Source organism: Salminus brasiliensis, chromosome 1 (assembly GCF_030463535.1).
Source record: "Salminus brasiliensis chromosome 1, fSalBra1.hap2, whole genome shotgun sequence".
Taxonomy (NCBI): domain Eukaryota; kingdom Metazoa; phylum Chordata; class Actinopteri; order Characiformes; family Bryconidae; genus Salminus; species Salminus brasiliensis.
Genome location: NC_132878.1, coordinates 30,791,246 through 30,804,824, shown reverse-complemented (window position 1 = coordinate 30,804,824; position 13,579 = coordinate 30,791,246). Strand labels below are relative to the sequence as shown.

Here is a 13,579-nt window from a genome sequence, read left to right as displayed (position 1 = left end):
AAATGTGTCCCTGTTGCAATTTCACAGCCACACACACACACACACACACAGACACACACACAGGACTGATGAAGAAAGAACGTGTTTTCCATTCATAACCTAAACAGCCTTCGTTTAGATGTTCTGGAATTTACACTGAAGCACTGGTCTGAAGTTATGAGAGAGGGAGAGCAGTGCACGCTAAAGTGTAGAATTATACAATTATTTGAGAAAATCTAGAATTTGGTGGTCAGTGCAAACTACATTCATTTGAATAGGATTCGCTGCAGCGAGATATTTCACATCCTGTTCAACCTTGGTGAACTTTCTGTCCACCACCAGCCAAAAACTGCTAACTGCTAACTTAGCTCCAAGCTAAGCACTGTAGTTTTCCACTGCTTGGCTGAGACTGCAGTGTGCAGCACTGTGCGTTATCAGATATGTTGAATATTCTATTGGTTAATATGTGTGAAAATGTAGTATGGTCTGATGGTGATGGTGTACCAGGAATGCAGACTTTCTGGAGATGCTAATAGCCTAGAGGTTAAAGGTCAGAGCTCCTATAGATTGACCATCTTTTTAAAGAATACACATTTTGCCCCTCATTAAAGCTGCCTGCAGAAAGGACTGTGAACTAAGAGCTCCTGCACCAACAAATTCAACAACTTCATTTTTGCACCCCTATGTCTCCAGTTAAGCTTCTTCTTCTCGTCCAGCTTTAGTCACACTCATTTTGCAAGGCGATGCAAATTGCTTTAAAAAACAAACTGAAGGAAATATAATGTAGTTGAGTTTGATGGAGCTGATACTTGCTGTTCTACTTTGGTGTTAGATTGCTTGTATATTGAAAAGTATTATTATATCTTGCTCAAATAGTGTTTAATGATTTAGTAATAAACACACTTTTATTAGATAAAAAAAAAAAATCAATGATAAAACGTTCCAAAATAAAGGATCGATTCAGAAATGAGACAGCAGAGTGTATTGAGCCATGGGGGAAGTATATTTAAAGACTGTTGGGTACACAGTACAAATCATCATGTCACACTTTATGCAATGACACACAATACCCTTGCTTCAGACAGGAGGGTAGGTGTAAAGCTCTAATCACCTTGTTCCACCATGCCCACTTTTAAGAGTCTGCTTTTGTGTAAAACGTCCAGCCATTTCATATCAAACCATTTATGGTCGTATCACATTCAAAGTGAATGCAGTCTGAAGTAGGCTACTAGGGCGGACACTGATCGTAAAGTACCTAGCTATGCTAACCCAATATTTAGAAAAATGACTGGAGTGTTATGAGGGCACCATATACAAAACAAAGAGGACCTGCATCCATGACTGAAGGCGCTAAATTTAAAGCATCCATACTTGGTTGAGGGGAAACTCGGTTATGAAGCTCTGGTGAAGTGGATCCGTCTGGTGCTGCTGCCAGGTAAGACTCTAGCCTAAGATCTAACCTAACATCTGACGCACCCACTTCACCGGAGCTTCATAACCAAGCCATGTCATGTAAGGATGTTCAGGTGTTGGTTTCCCCTTTACAAAATGCTAACAGCAGGCATATGGGCGCTCAATTTAGCACCTTCTGCTATAGACGCAGGTCCTCTTCTTTGGATGATATATATGGTGCCTCACAACATTCAATTTTTTTTGTGTTGTGTTCAACAACACCGCTGTTGAACACAGCGTAAATTCTCCTCTTTGTTCAGTTATTATGAACCCCTCCAACTGAGCCCATTCTATTATTATTATCACCCATTTTAAAAGTTTTAACAAGTCCTCACCGACTGGGCCTTGCAGTTTCCCTTCAAGGAAATCCCAATCGCTCCCAATCGCTAAGGTAGGTAGATGTCAGTTTAGCTTGAGAGGCTAATCACATGCATTATTTGTATACAAGTGGATTTGCTGAATAAAAAAGGTAGTTTAAACCTCAAAGGACAAGGCTAAGATACTTGAATCCTGAGACCAAAAACCTGGGAACACCTGGACAGGTGGAAACAATGTGCTGTGAATGGCCACTTAAAGTGTAAAGTAAGTGTGACACACTTCTCAGTGGTGAGGGCATGTTAAAAAACGATTAAAACGGGACCAAAGACATGTCCACTATTCATTCATGTTCACCAAATAGCTTTCTGTTTCAAGTACTTGGTAAGGGTCTAAGGTCTGACACATCTGACTCAGCCTGCTGGAGTTGGAGTTTTGTTTGAAGTGGCTCATCCCACACACATCCCAAGTGGTTTTCTTTCCTTACTGGTACCAGCAGATAAACAAAACCTAGCCTGGGTATACTGTACTACTGATAATGGTCACTGTGGTCAGGTGTAGTGTATTTGGGCTAATTCGTTCTTTAAGTTGGTGGGTTCTTGCATTGATACATGCTGGATTCTTTGAGGGAAAAGGTGCACTTTATTGGCATCCACTGTTGACCGCCTTCTTGATTCCTTTTGGCCTCTTATTTGGCTCCAGTTCTGCTGAATCCCTCCTTCAGTAGGAACGCTGTGTTGCATCTTTGGCTCAATTTGGTTTTGACTTTGACTTTGACTCATTTATTTGGTGATTAAAATAACCGCTTGGTAGCTCTTTGTGAGTTGAGTCCAAGTCAGAGGACCTTTATCTTAAATTGATACACTCTAAACAAAAAGGGTTCTACACAGTATTGGCTTAGAACTCTTTGGGTGCTATCCAAAAAGATCCACCTACATACATTATATATGAATAGGCATTCATCCAGGCAAATAAAGATTTAAGCATTCAAATGGTTCATGGTTCATAAAAGCCTATAATAATACCTTTACTAAAGAAGCATTGGAGACCCCCCCTTTGTTTAGAGTGTATATGTGGTGTGTGTGTTGTTGTCTAAGCGGCGCCGGGACAGGTGAGAGGCTGCACTCCTTTGATCTCCAGCGCTTTGTTTAGCTGCACTTCCAGAACCTTCCCGGCTTTAGTCAGCTTCAGGTTCCTCATACAGCCTTTAAACGGAGTGCTGATGGTCAGACCAAACTGCTTCAGACCCTCTGGAATTTACACACAGACAACCACACCAAAAGAAAAGAGTACACAATCAGAAAGGTTCCATTTCTCAATCACAAAAAACATTCAACACCAGGAATTCCACAATTTCACAACTTCTTTACACAGTTTTTCTCTAACCCCAGAATGAAGCTCTGCAGCTAATGCTGCTAACAAGTAATGGAGTCTTATGCACAACTTGGTGTCTCCTCAAGTTGTTCAGTAATGTCTACAAGACTTGTTTATGTGGAGTCTATAAACATGGACTGACTTACAGATTAAACTCAGGCAGCCCTTGTTTTTAGCTATCCTGTGACCATGCAAGACCATTCGTACTCTCTGCAATACGACTAATACTGCAGGTTAACATCTTTGTTGCTACTCTTACTAAAGTTCTTTTGTCTATTTTTGAGCCCCATAGTTTAGATGCAAACATGTTTGCACGTCACTCCACAAACCTGCTATCTCCAAAATGTAAACTTTACAGGCATAGAAAAAATCTTTCTGAACTTTCAGTGGAAGGTAATGTAGAAAGACTTTATTCTACTTCAGTTTGGAGCATTTCTATTGGTCCACTCATCATAAAAAAAACACATTCCGGTTAAATGTTAGGGGTAAATGTGATTATTTGTTGAACTTTTGCTTGAATATTTATGGTAACATTTATATATTCCGCTTTTATAATAGGTCAAATCATACAGCTAAAAAATTAAATGCAGTCTGTCAGGCCCTTGTTATTGCGCCCTCCCCTGGGGCGATCCTGGGTCGCCACCTACAGGCCCATATAAGGACTTTTGCCTCACTTGTGTTCATGTGTTGCACCTGGGACTGGGAGCATTTAAAGAGCCTCGCTCCAGCCTGTAGATGCTGTGAATTCAAGCGCTTTATGTTTGTGGCATGATCCTGTTAGTTGGCATCTTGTCTTGGTCAAGCTGTCTTCAAGTTTGGTTCTCGAGGCAGTTCCACAACATACTCAGGTTGGGCTTGCCCTGTTATCTCATTCAGGCAGCTGGTTCTCCAGCTACCCCTTTGTTCACGTAGAGCCTTGCCCTAGTTCTCAGTTCAAGTTTCCCCCTAGTATCACCCAAGCTCGGCTTGTGGCTGTTTAAGTTCTCCCTCTTGTTTCCCAAGCTAGGCTTGTGGTTTAGGTTCCCTTATTATTTCCATGTATCCCAAACTAGGCTTGCGGATTTCGTTAATCCCCTTCCCACGTTCTTATTTCGGTAGATCACGGATCTCACGGTCGCTCACTGCTCCTCCCAGTCCCAGGTTTGTTGTGCTCGCCATTTGGTTTGTCACGTTCTGTTTGAGTTTCAGTTTTATCCCTTAGATTGCTGCACCTTGTTTTCTCTGCTCCTTGTTTTGTATTCCCATTGTGTTTCAATACATCTTGCTTAGCTCCATCTTTGCAAGTGTTCTCCCTGTCTTTGTCTGGCCGCACACGCCATGAAACAGTCTTTTAGTCACATTACTACTAACATTTGTGTAGATTGTATGTATGCTTTTGTGTAGACTGGCCTCCAATAGGGTGCCTCCTGTGTATAGTCACTGAACTACTCAGCCATAGATTCAGGTATTTATGATTCTGTCACCATACCTGGGTATCCTCCAACAAAGATGGGGTCATTGGTGTCAGCGGATGCTGAGCGGGGGTCCGGACCCGCAGCCTCAGACTTAATCCCGTCTACAATCAGCTCCACACGGTGTTTTAACTTGTGGGCGGAGACAGAATGCCACTGACCGTCACACAACCCCGCATCCTCTGCAGGCTCGTAAACAGCAGTGACTCTGCCCCCACCATTATCGGCATGGAAAAGGAGCTGGAAAGAGAAAACACACACACACATAAATACCCACAAACAGGTTTTAGGCTTTATACTTTATAATATTTCATATTTAACCCCCTCCCATGTTTCTCTCTTTTATCTCTATTCTATTTTTCTCTCTCTTTCTACCGCCCTCTCACCTTTCCATTCACTAGCTCTATTCCCAGGCCGTCCATCTTCTGGCTGCTGATGCCCAGTAGGACTCCGTTGCTGGTGCTGGTGCGGAACTCCACATCCACAGACACGTCATTACCCACACGGTATGTGCCCACTGTACACACACACACCACACACACACACACACACAGGAAAAGATAGATAGGTTACAGTTTTCTGTCTCCTCTGTGTCTGCTGCATCTCAATCAGAACCAAACAGAAAACCTGATGACTTAAACCTCACTTAGAACGGGAGTCTGACAAAAAAAATCAAAAATTAAATGTATTACAATGCTTTTGTTGGCTGTCTCTACTCGCCAGGGACAGCTTTCTACTAGATATGAGCATTGCTGTGCAGATTTTATTGTATTCAGCATTAAGAGTGTTAGTGAGGTCAGGATACTAAATGATCACCACCCCACCTCATCCTTAACTCCCCAAATCATCCCACAATTATTGGATGGAGCACAGCTGACACAGCTGAAATCATCAGTGCAGTTAAAATTTTTGTGCATTTTTGACATTTTTAATATTGCATCTAATCACTGTCCGTTTGCTAATGGCAACTGACTAAACTCAGTTATTACAGGTTGATTTAAGTAGATCCATTTTGAATCTGGAAAATGATGATGAGGATTTCAGAGTGAAGTAATAGTGAACAGTACTCGAAGAGAAGTGATCTGAAGCAACGTCATGAGGTCACGTGACAATAAAACCCTTGGATTGACCTAAAAAGTTTTATTTCAGCAAAAAAAAATAAAATAAATAAAGGGTAATGTTATTTCATTTTGGACAAATAGAACAAAAGAGCTTTGCACCGGAAATCATGTTTCTTTAATTAGACCAACGTAGAAATCAAAATTCTTCCCAATATGTTAATCGTATCAGTATACATTTTGTTATTAGTTTTAAAACGTGTCACTACTGATGCATTTTTTCTGTGATCACGTCTATCGTTATAAATATTGTGTATTGGGAAAATGTCTTTAAATATCGTGATACAATATTTTTGCTATATTGCCCAGCCCTAGTTGTTTAGTTGTGGAAGCCATATCCCATGTTAAGACCCACCTGCTTTGGCGTATCCAGTGCCGTCAAAGTAAGAGCCAGGCTGTGGGTTAGCGAAGCAGGAGCCCACCCTGTAGCTGGAGGTGGGATTCTCCATGTCCACATTCAGCATCCGGAAGTTTCTGATGCAGCCGTTGATGCTGTAAACCACCTATAAACATATACACACGTATCTTAATTTATAATACAACTACAACACTCAGTCAAAACCTGCTATTGATGAACTCATACAGTTGGACACACCCAAATCCGACCTCTAGTGGAACGTAATAATAAATAACAACAACAATAGACAGACTGTCTTATTTTATTTGGGACATGTTTCACAAAGCGTGAGGAAGTAATTTATCAATTACATTATAATTACATTTAAATAGAGCAGCAAAACAACAACTTGTGTGTGTGGGTACAGTACCGGTCCGATGCGTTTAGTGGTGTAGTTGAGGGGTAGTCCTCCCACGTACAGCATCCCAACCACGTCCAGAATATCAGCTTTCTTTGGGCTGACTGTGTGTTTGGAGTATCGATTGTCCACCGTCAGAATCCCTCTTTGCTTATCTCTGCGCACTCGGATCTACACACACACACACACAAAACCAAACTGATTACAGCAAACTAAGTCATATTATAGATTTAGAAAAAATTTAGGACCTCTGTAATATTGTGCCTATATAAAGTGAAGCTTTGTGTGTTTTCAATGGGTAAATTTAATTAGGGTCCTTATACCCTAATATCAGTGATTTGAATGGTCACCGATGGCTGAGTTATGGCTTCTTTTACATATGTGGACATGGCAAACATCTTCAAATCCTTAGGGGCCTAATAGCAAATTAAACTTGGACCACCTCCCCAGTCACTTTCCATGTGGTTGCTTTGTAAAGGGTAAAAAGAAGAGACCCTGAACTAAAGCTACAGGAGCAGAAAAGAATGTTTAAAAGGTCTGGCTGCCTCTTAAAGGGCCCCTATTATGGAAAACTGAACTTGCCTTGTCCACCAGGAGAACACATCATTCAGCATTCTCAGAGTTCCTAATTCTTAGCTGTAAGGGAGTTGTGGTGAGAACAGAAAGTGGCCTGAAGTCTCATCGGTGTTAAAGAAAAGAGAAGAAGAGGTCTGAGTCCTGTGTGATGTTCAGTTACACCATGCACTCGAAAAGCACTGAGGTCAGCTGCAGCTGCTTCCTTCTAGCTTTACTTCACCACAGTTCAGTTCATTTACAATAAAAGAAATGTGAAAACACTCTTTAGCTGTTCCACAGTGCACACAAACACAGTACACCTCACTGAGATTTCAGCCTTTAGGTCTCAGTCATTACAGATCATGATCGGTTAGAATGGTTTATTAACAGGAAACTGCAGATATAACGGCAGAAACAGCTTATAGGTCCAATGAGTAATCAGACCATGTCCTATATCTATCATTATATATGACAGACAACAGTGGAAACAGGTCTTGGGCTTTGGATTAATCCCTGAAAGCTAGCTGAGTTAGGGTAATTACAAAATACCACCTTGTGCCACTGTCCATCGTTGATGATGCGGGGGACGCTGACGGACGTGTTCCCGCTGCCCAGGTCGTAGCTCAGGTGGGCCATGCCCTCCTTCACCTGAATAGTGGCGAAGTCAGCATGGTTTATCCTTGCCATGTAGAACACCAGACCTGAGTCTGCCTCTGTTCGCATGTCAAACTCAATCACCAGGCTGAACGAGAAGGACACACACACACACACACACACAAAACAATACAGTACATTAACACTGTGACCTAACAGCAAAGTATGATTAGCGAAATAAGTACAAGGTAAGTGTTTCTAATAAAGTGGCCAGTGAGTGGAAGTAAGAGGTAGGTGTTTCTAATAAAGTGGCCAGTGAGTGGAAGTAAGAGGTAGGTGTTTCTAATAAAGTGGCCAGTGGGTGGAAGTGAGAGGTAGGTGTTTCTTATAAAGTGGCCAGTGAGTGGAAGTACAAGGTAGGTGTTTCTAATAAAGTGGCCAGTGAGTGGAAACACAAGGTAAGAGTTTCTAATTAAAGTGGCCAGTGAGTGGAGGTAAGAGGTAGGTGTTTCTAATAAAGTGGCCAGTGAGTAAAAGCACAAGGTAAGTATTTCTAATAAAGTGGCCAGTGAGTGGAGGTGAGAGGTAGGTTTTCCTAATAAAGTGGCCAGTGAGTGGAAGTACAAGGTAGGTGTTTCTAATAAAGTGGCCAGTGAGTGGAAGCACAAGGTAGGTGTTTCTAATAAAGTGAACGGACAGTGTATATCTGGGCAATGCTGCTGAACTACATTTCCAAATTCTGACACAAATGTCGGAACTGAACGGAGGATGTGAATAACGACACTGACTGATTATTGAAAACTCACACTCACCTGTTTTTGACCTTCCTGTCGTCAAACTCAAAAGCCATGTGACTGTTTCTGGACAGGCCAAACTGCTTTGCTAACTCCAGGACAACAGGCTCTGCCTCTGCCGCACAAGAGACCTGTAATATAGAATAAAGAGAACACCACTTAAGCTCAGCTTTTAGTTAGTCCACCAAAACCAGACAGAATGACCTGTACCATTCAAGTCAGTCAGTTTTCAGGCTGTAACACACCTCATATGTACCATGACTTTGTAATGAGCTGATGAGTTAAATCACATCAAACAGAGCTGGAAAAACACCAAACCGTGCATTACGGCAGCCATCCAGGCCTAGCGATTTCCACAGTGACCACAGTGTTTGAATTATTGTTATTTATAAAGTTAGTTATATCTGTTTGTTCACTCTGTACTGTGGTCAGCGAGAAGTGGGCGGGCAGTCTGTTTATGGATAATATGTGAGGATAAAGTGCTGGACGTGATGTGAGGAAGTGCTGTACAAACTAACACTGTTTTAAAGCCTGCCACGAGATGGTGCCATAGCACAGAATATGGACTATTCCATATCTTTAAATACACCGCCGTTAAAACAGTGCTGGCCTTTACAGCATGTTAGTGCAGTGGTGTGTGTAATATGTGTGTGTGTGTTTACTGGTACACACAGGTTAGTAAGCATCAGTTAGGCGTGTATCTTTATACACTATATGGACAAAAGTATTGGGACACCTGCTCATTCATTGTCTCATCTGAAATCAAGGGTCTTAAACAGTGTTTATCCTTGTCTCTACTGTCCAGGGAAGGCTTTCTCCCAGATTTTGAAGCATTGCTGTCAGGATTTGATTACATTCACTGACAAGAGCATGTGTGGGGGAAGGATGTTGAATGATCACCACCACCCCACCTCATCCCCAACTCCCCAATTTATCCCAAAACTATTGGATGGAGCACCATCCATCATTCCGGAGAACACAGTTCCACTGGTCCACAGCTCAATACTGGGGGGCTTTATACCCCTCTAGTCCACACCTGGCATTAGACATGGTGCCAACGTTCATGTTCATCTGCTCCAGAGAGTCCTATTCTATTAGCAGTACATATCTTCAGGGACCAGACAATCTGTGTGTGCATTCATTAGAAGTGGTGTCCACACACATATAGCGTATGATCTAAGTAGCCGCATTGCCACGGATGTGTGTGGATAAAGCACTACCACTGTTGGACTGACATGGACGGGCGGCTCAGGAATGGTGATGACCTCAGCAGGTGGCGGGGCCTAAAGAGCAGCAAGAGCAAGAGCAGGAGAGTGACAGGTAATAAAGCGCCATGCAGCGACATTAAACACACAAGCCATGAGCATTTACATACACATGCTTTAAGAACTATACACTATACACCAAATTGCAATGGCTATTGGCTAAGAGCATCAAGCAGCAGATCTTTTGGGGTGTTCCTGGTACACAGTGGTCAGAACCTACCAAAAGTGCTCCAAGGAAGAACAACCGGTGAACCAGTGACCGGATCATAGGCAGCCAAGGCATACTGATGTGATTCATAGTAGCCCCACCTCATAACTTGCAGGACTTAAAGGCTCTGCTTCTACTGTCTCAGCACAAAGATCACCCATAACATTAAATCCACCTGCCTAATATTGTGTAGGTCCCTCTCATGCTGCCAAAACAGCTCTGACCCTCAAGGCATAGACTCCACAAGACCTCTGAAGGTGTCCTGTGGGAGCAGCTTTTTTAAGTCCTGTAAGTTGTGATGGTGAGACCACCATGGATCTCATGAATGTGCCTTGTTGATGGTCCCCTTTCTTTAGCGCACTTTTGGTAGATACTGACCACTGCATACTGGGAACCCCCACCACAAGACATGCCTGTTGTGATCCTCTGATGCAGATGTCTAGCTCTGACAGCAGAACAACTGAACATTCTGGTACGAACCGAACACTGTTCTGCAACATGACGGTTGGTCTCTTTTTTTCTGTCCCCATCTCTCTCTCTCTCTCTCTCTCTCTCTCTCTCTCTCTCTCTCTCTATCTCTCTCTCTCTCTCTGCCTCTTGAATTCTTTCCTTCTTCCCCTCTCTGTCTCTATCTCTTTTTCTATTTGTCTTGCTCTCTCCATCTCCCTCACCATCAGTCTCTATATATCTCCTGGCTTTACACCATCTTTGAAGGTAATGGTGTGGAAAACTGCTCCATTTTTATAGCTCTCCCAGCACTTATTCTCTCTCTCTCTCTCTCTCTCTCTCTCTCTCTCTCTCTCTCTCTCTCTCTCTCTCTCTGCACCACAGTGCCTCAGTACTTACAGTGGAAGGTGGGGGTGGTGGTTTTGCTGCCTCGGTGGGCGGAGTCTCCGGTTTGGGTGGGACCACTTCTTCTTCTTCCTCTTTATCATCTTCTTCCTTCACAGGTATTGAAGGTTGAGGAGCTACATCAGGACACTGTCCGATTTCAGCATTCTCGAAAGCCACTGGCTGGGAGAAGTCCACCGGTCTGTTTGATTGACAGATTATAACCAGTCAAACGCTTGAGTATATACATGCCCATATTCCACATTTTTCTTTGTGTGGGTTATGTACCAGATTCAGATTCTACATGTTCTACATTCTACAGGTTTTGATTAGTTCAGTAAACTGCTGTAGGTTGAATGGGTGGGGCTAAACTGCTATAGACTAAATGGGTGGGGGTTAAACTGCTATAGACTAAATGGGTGGGGGTTAAACTGGTTGTGACTTGAGTTTATGTACCACATAACACTCTTTTTTATGAACAAAAGGAAGGAAAACATGTTTTTTGAAGGCTTGTTTGTTTCTGTGCCAAACAGGAACAGTTTTACTGGTGTGGACTGGAGTGTATTTTTAAACATTTTATAGAAGAAGTATGGTAACGATTGCTTTATAGTAATACAGACGGATGCCGTCCTAAAGCCCTAAACACTGGATTAAATTCCTCATAGGACATCAGTCCTAATTTCAGAAATCAATGGGCTATAGCTGACTCAAATAGCCTTGTAACATCTCTGGGTAGATACACCATTTATATACTTCATGGGGTCTGCCTGCCAATCAATATTATATTCACTTCTAATATTTACTGCAGCAGCACAGTTATGAGTAAGCACTTGCACAGTTTGAAGTCAGCACATATTGATTTTGGGTTGTAGCAGTAGATTTATATCATTTACTGACATCAAAATATCTGTTACTGTGAATATCTAAGGGAGTAAAAGATTTTAAAAAGGCAAGTTATGAAAAGCTGATTTTTTTATTAGTATCTTTGGCGACTCTCACAGCTTGTGAATGCTTGTGGGTTTTACACCCTTTCTTTCTAGGAAAAGGCTTGAGGTTCTGTGAGATTCTTGGGCCGTCTTGCTGCACTGCTCTTTTGAAGCCCATAGATTTGCAATAATGTTTAGATCGAGGGCCTGTGAGGGCCATGGCAGAACCTCTTGATGCAGTCCTTTATAGATTTTGAAGTAAGTTTAGGATCATTATTCTGCTGAAGAAGCCATCCTCTGTGTGAGTGTAAACAACATATACTGTATTGATCAGAACATGGGATGCGTGCTTACAGTTTTTGCCAGTATTTAATTTGATCCACTGCTCCTTCTACCTGTGAAATGTTTCCTGTGCCACTGTCTGCAGCACAATCCCAAAGCATGATTGTGCTTAACAGTTGGAGAGGTGTTCTTTTCATGAATTACTCCAAACAAATATGAAGACCATATTTGTGCAGATGTTGCTGCATAGTTAAAACAATGCACCATCACTCTAGCATCTGCTAAATTTTCCATTCAAATGAGGATTCTCATGTACATTTCTAGCAACTCTACAAGCAGTTCTCTCAGAAGGGTTTCTTGGTCTTGACCTCCACCGTTAACTGCCATTTTTTAAATTGAAAACATGGCTACATGAAAACCCTTTGCTATCTTCTTATAGTCGTTTCCTGCTTTGTGGGCATTAATTAATTTTCAGAGCACCAGGTGGCTGATTACAGAAGCCAGCCTGATGCTATTCTCAGTAACAGACATTGCAAACAGTACATGAACTTAAACACTAGTGTAAGTGTTTGTTTCCAAAGTTTTGACTAGCACTGTATACACTCAGTGTGTTTGAGTGAGCCGCGGTGCAGCGTGTCTGAAACCTGGTGAATAATGAACATGGTTATGAGCAAGGACACACTCGTTTAACGCTGTGTAATGGAGGTCAACAGGCTCCGCTCGGGCAGAAGAGACCAAGGGCTTCCTGACAGAGATTCATAATCGTCATTAGTGCAAGAAAAACTTGCCGATTATTACCGTCACGAGAGCGCTTGGCTTATGACTGCACCTCAAAACAGCACTGCAGGCAAAACAAGCTCTCTAATTTAAAGCCACTAGAGACGGGGAGGAGAAAAAATACACCTGGTCACATTTCTTATTATGGCAGGGCCTCCCTCCTCGTGTTATTGTACATGTGCTGCAGTAATAGGCAACATAGCTCACAGAGTTTACAGCCTGATGTTATGTACCGCAATACAGAGCTTGATTAGTCTGCTTGTACGCAGCTCGGTCAGTTTGTCAAGGCAATAAAAGTCTCTGTCGATGAGTGCGGAAGCCCGGCAGGCCTGTTTAGCTGAAACTGCCCCGCGGCTCAGCTCTAATAAAACACCAGGTCACCACTAGGGGGAGCTTATGGTGTATTTTCCAACACCTATATCATTTTTACCTGCTGTTCTGGACAGGTTAGAACTTCATTCTAAATACTAATGTTTTTAGAGCTTCATTCTGAATATTAATGTTTTTAGAGCTTCATTCTGAATATTAATGTTATTAGAGCTTCATTCTGGATATTAATGTTATTAGAGCTTCATTCTGGATATTAATGATATTAGAGCTTCATTCTGGATATTAATGTTATTAGAGCTTCATTCTGGATATTAATGTTATTAATGAACTTCATTCTGGATATTAATGTTTTTAGAGCTTCATTCTGGATATTAATGTTATTAGAAATTCATTCTGGATATTAATGTTATTAATGAACTTCATTCTGGATATTAATGTTATTAGAGCTTCATTCTGGATATTAATGATATTAGAGCTTCATTCTGGATATTAATGTTATTAATGAACTTCATTCTGGATATTAATGTTATTAGAGCTTCATTCTGGATATTAATGATATTAGAGCTTCATTCT

The 13,579-nt window shown here is 41.9% G+C and overlaps 1 protein-coding gene across 3 annotated transcripts in view; it reads right to left on the bottom strand.

Annotated features, from left to right (window-relative positions):
• Nucleotides 1–963: 963 nt before the first annotated feature.
• The window catches only part of lama2 (laminin, alpha 2), a 200,382-nt gene continuing 187,766 nt past the window's right edge, over nucleotides 964–13,579 (bottom strand). For 2 of the 3 annotated variants that reach the window (XM_072677099.1, XM_072677108.1), the window contains 9 exons: nucleotides 10,707–10,893; nucleotides 9,623–9,670; nucleotides 8,406–8,518; nucleotides 7,552–7,741; nucleotides 6,457–6,615; nucleotides 6,045–6,192; nucleotides 4,958–5,088; nucleotides 4,589–4,811; nucleotides 964–2,996 (listed from right to left, as the gene is read on the bottom strand). In XM_072677099.1, coding sequence (XP_072533200.1) covers nucleotides 2,839–2,996; nucleotides 4,589–4,811; nucleotides 4,958–5,088; nucleotides 6,045–6,192; nucleotides 6,457–6,615; nucleotides 7,552–7,741; nucleotides 8,406–8,518; nucleotides 9,623–9,670; nucleotides 10,707–10,893 — 1,357 coding nt within the window. In that variant the 3' untranslated portion in view covers nucleotides 964–2,838. The remainder of the gene's footprint in view (nucleotides 2,997–4,588; nucleotides 4,812–4,957; nucleotides 5,089–6,044; nucleotides 6,193–6,456; nucleotides 6,616–7,551; nucleotides 7,742–8,405; nucleotides 8,519–9,622; nucleotides 9,671–10,706; nucleotides 10,894–13,579) is intronic. The other variant, XM_072677114.1, reaches the window with a different exon arrangement.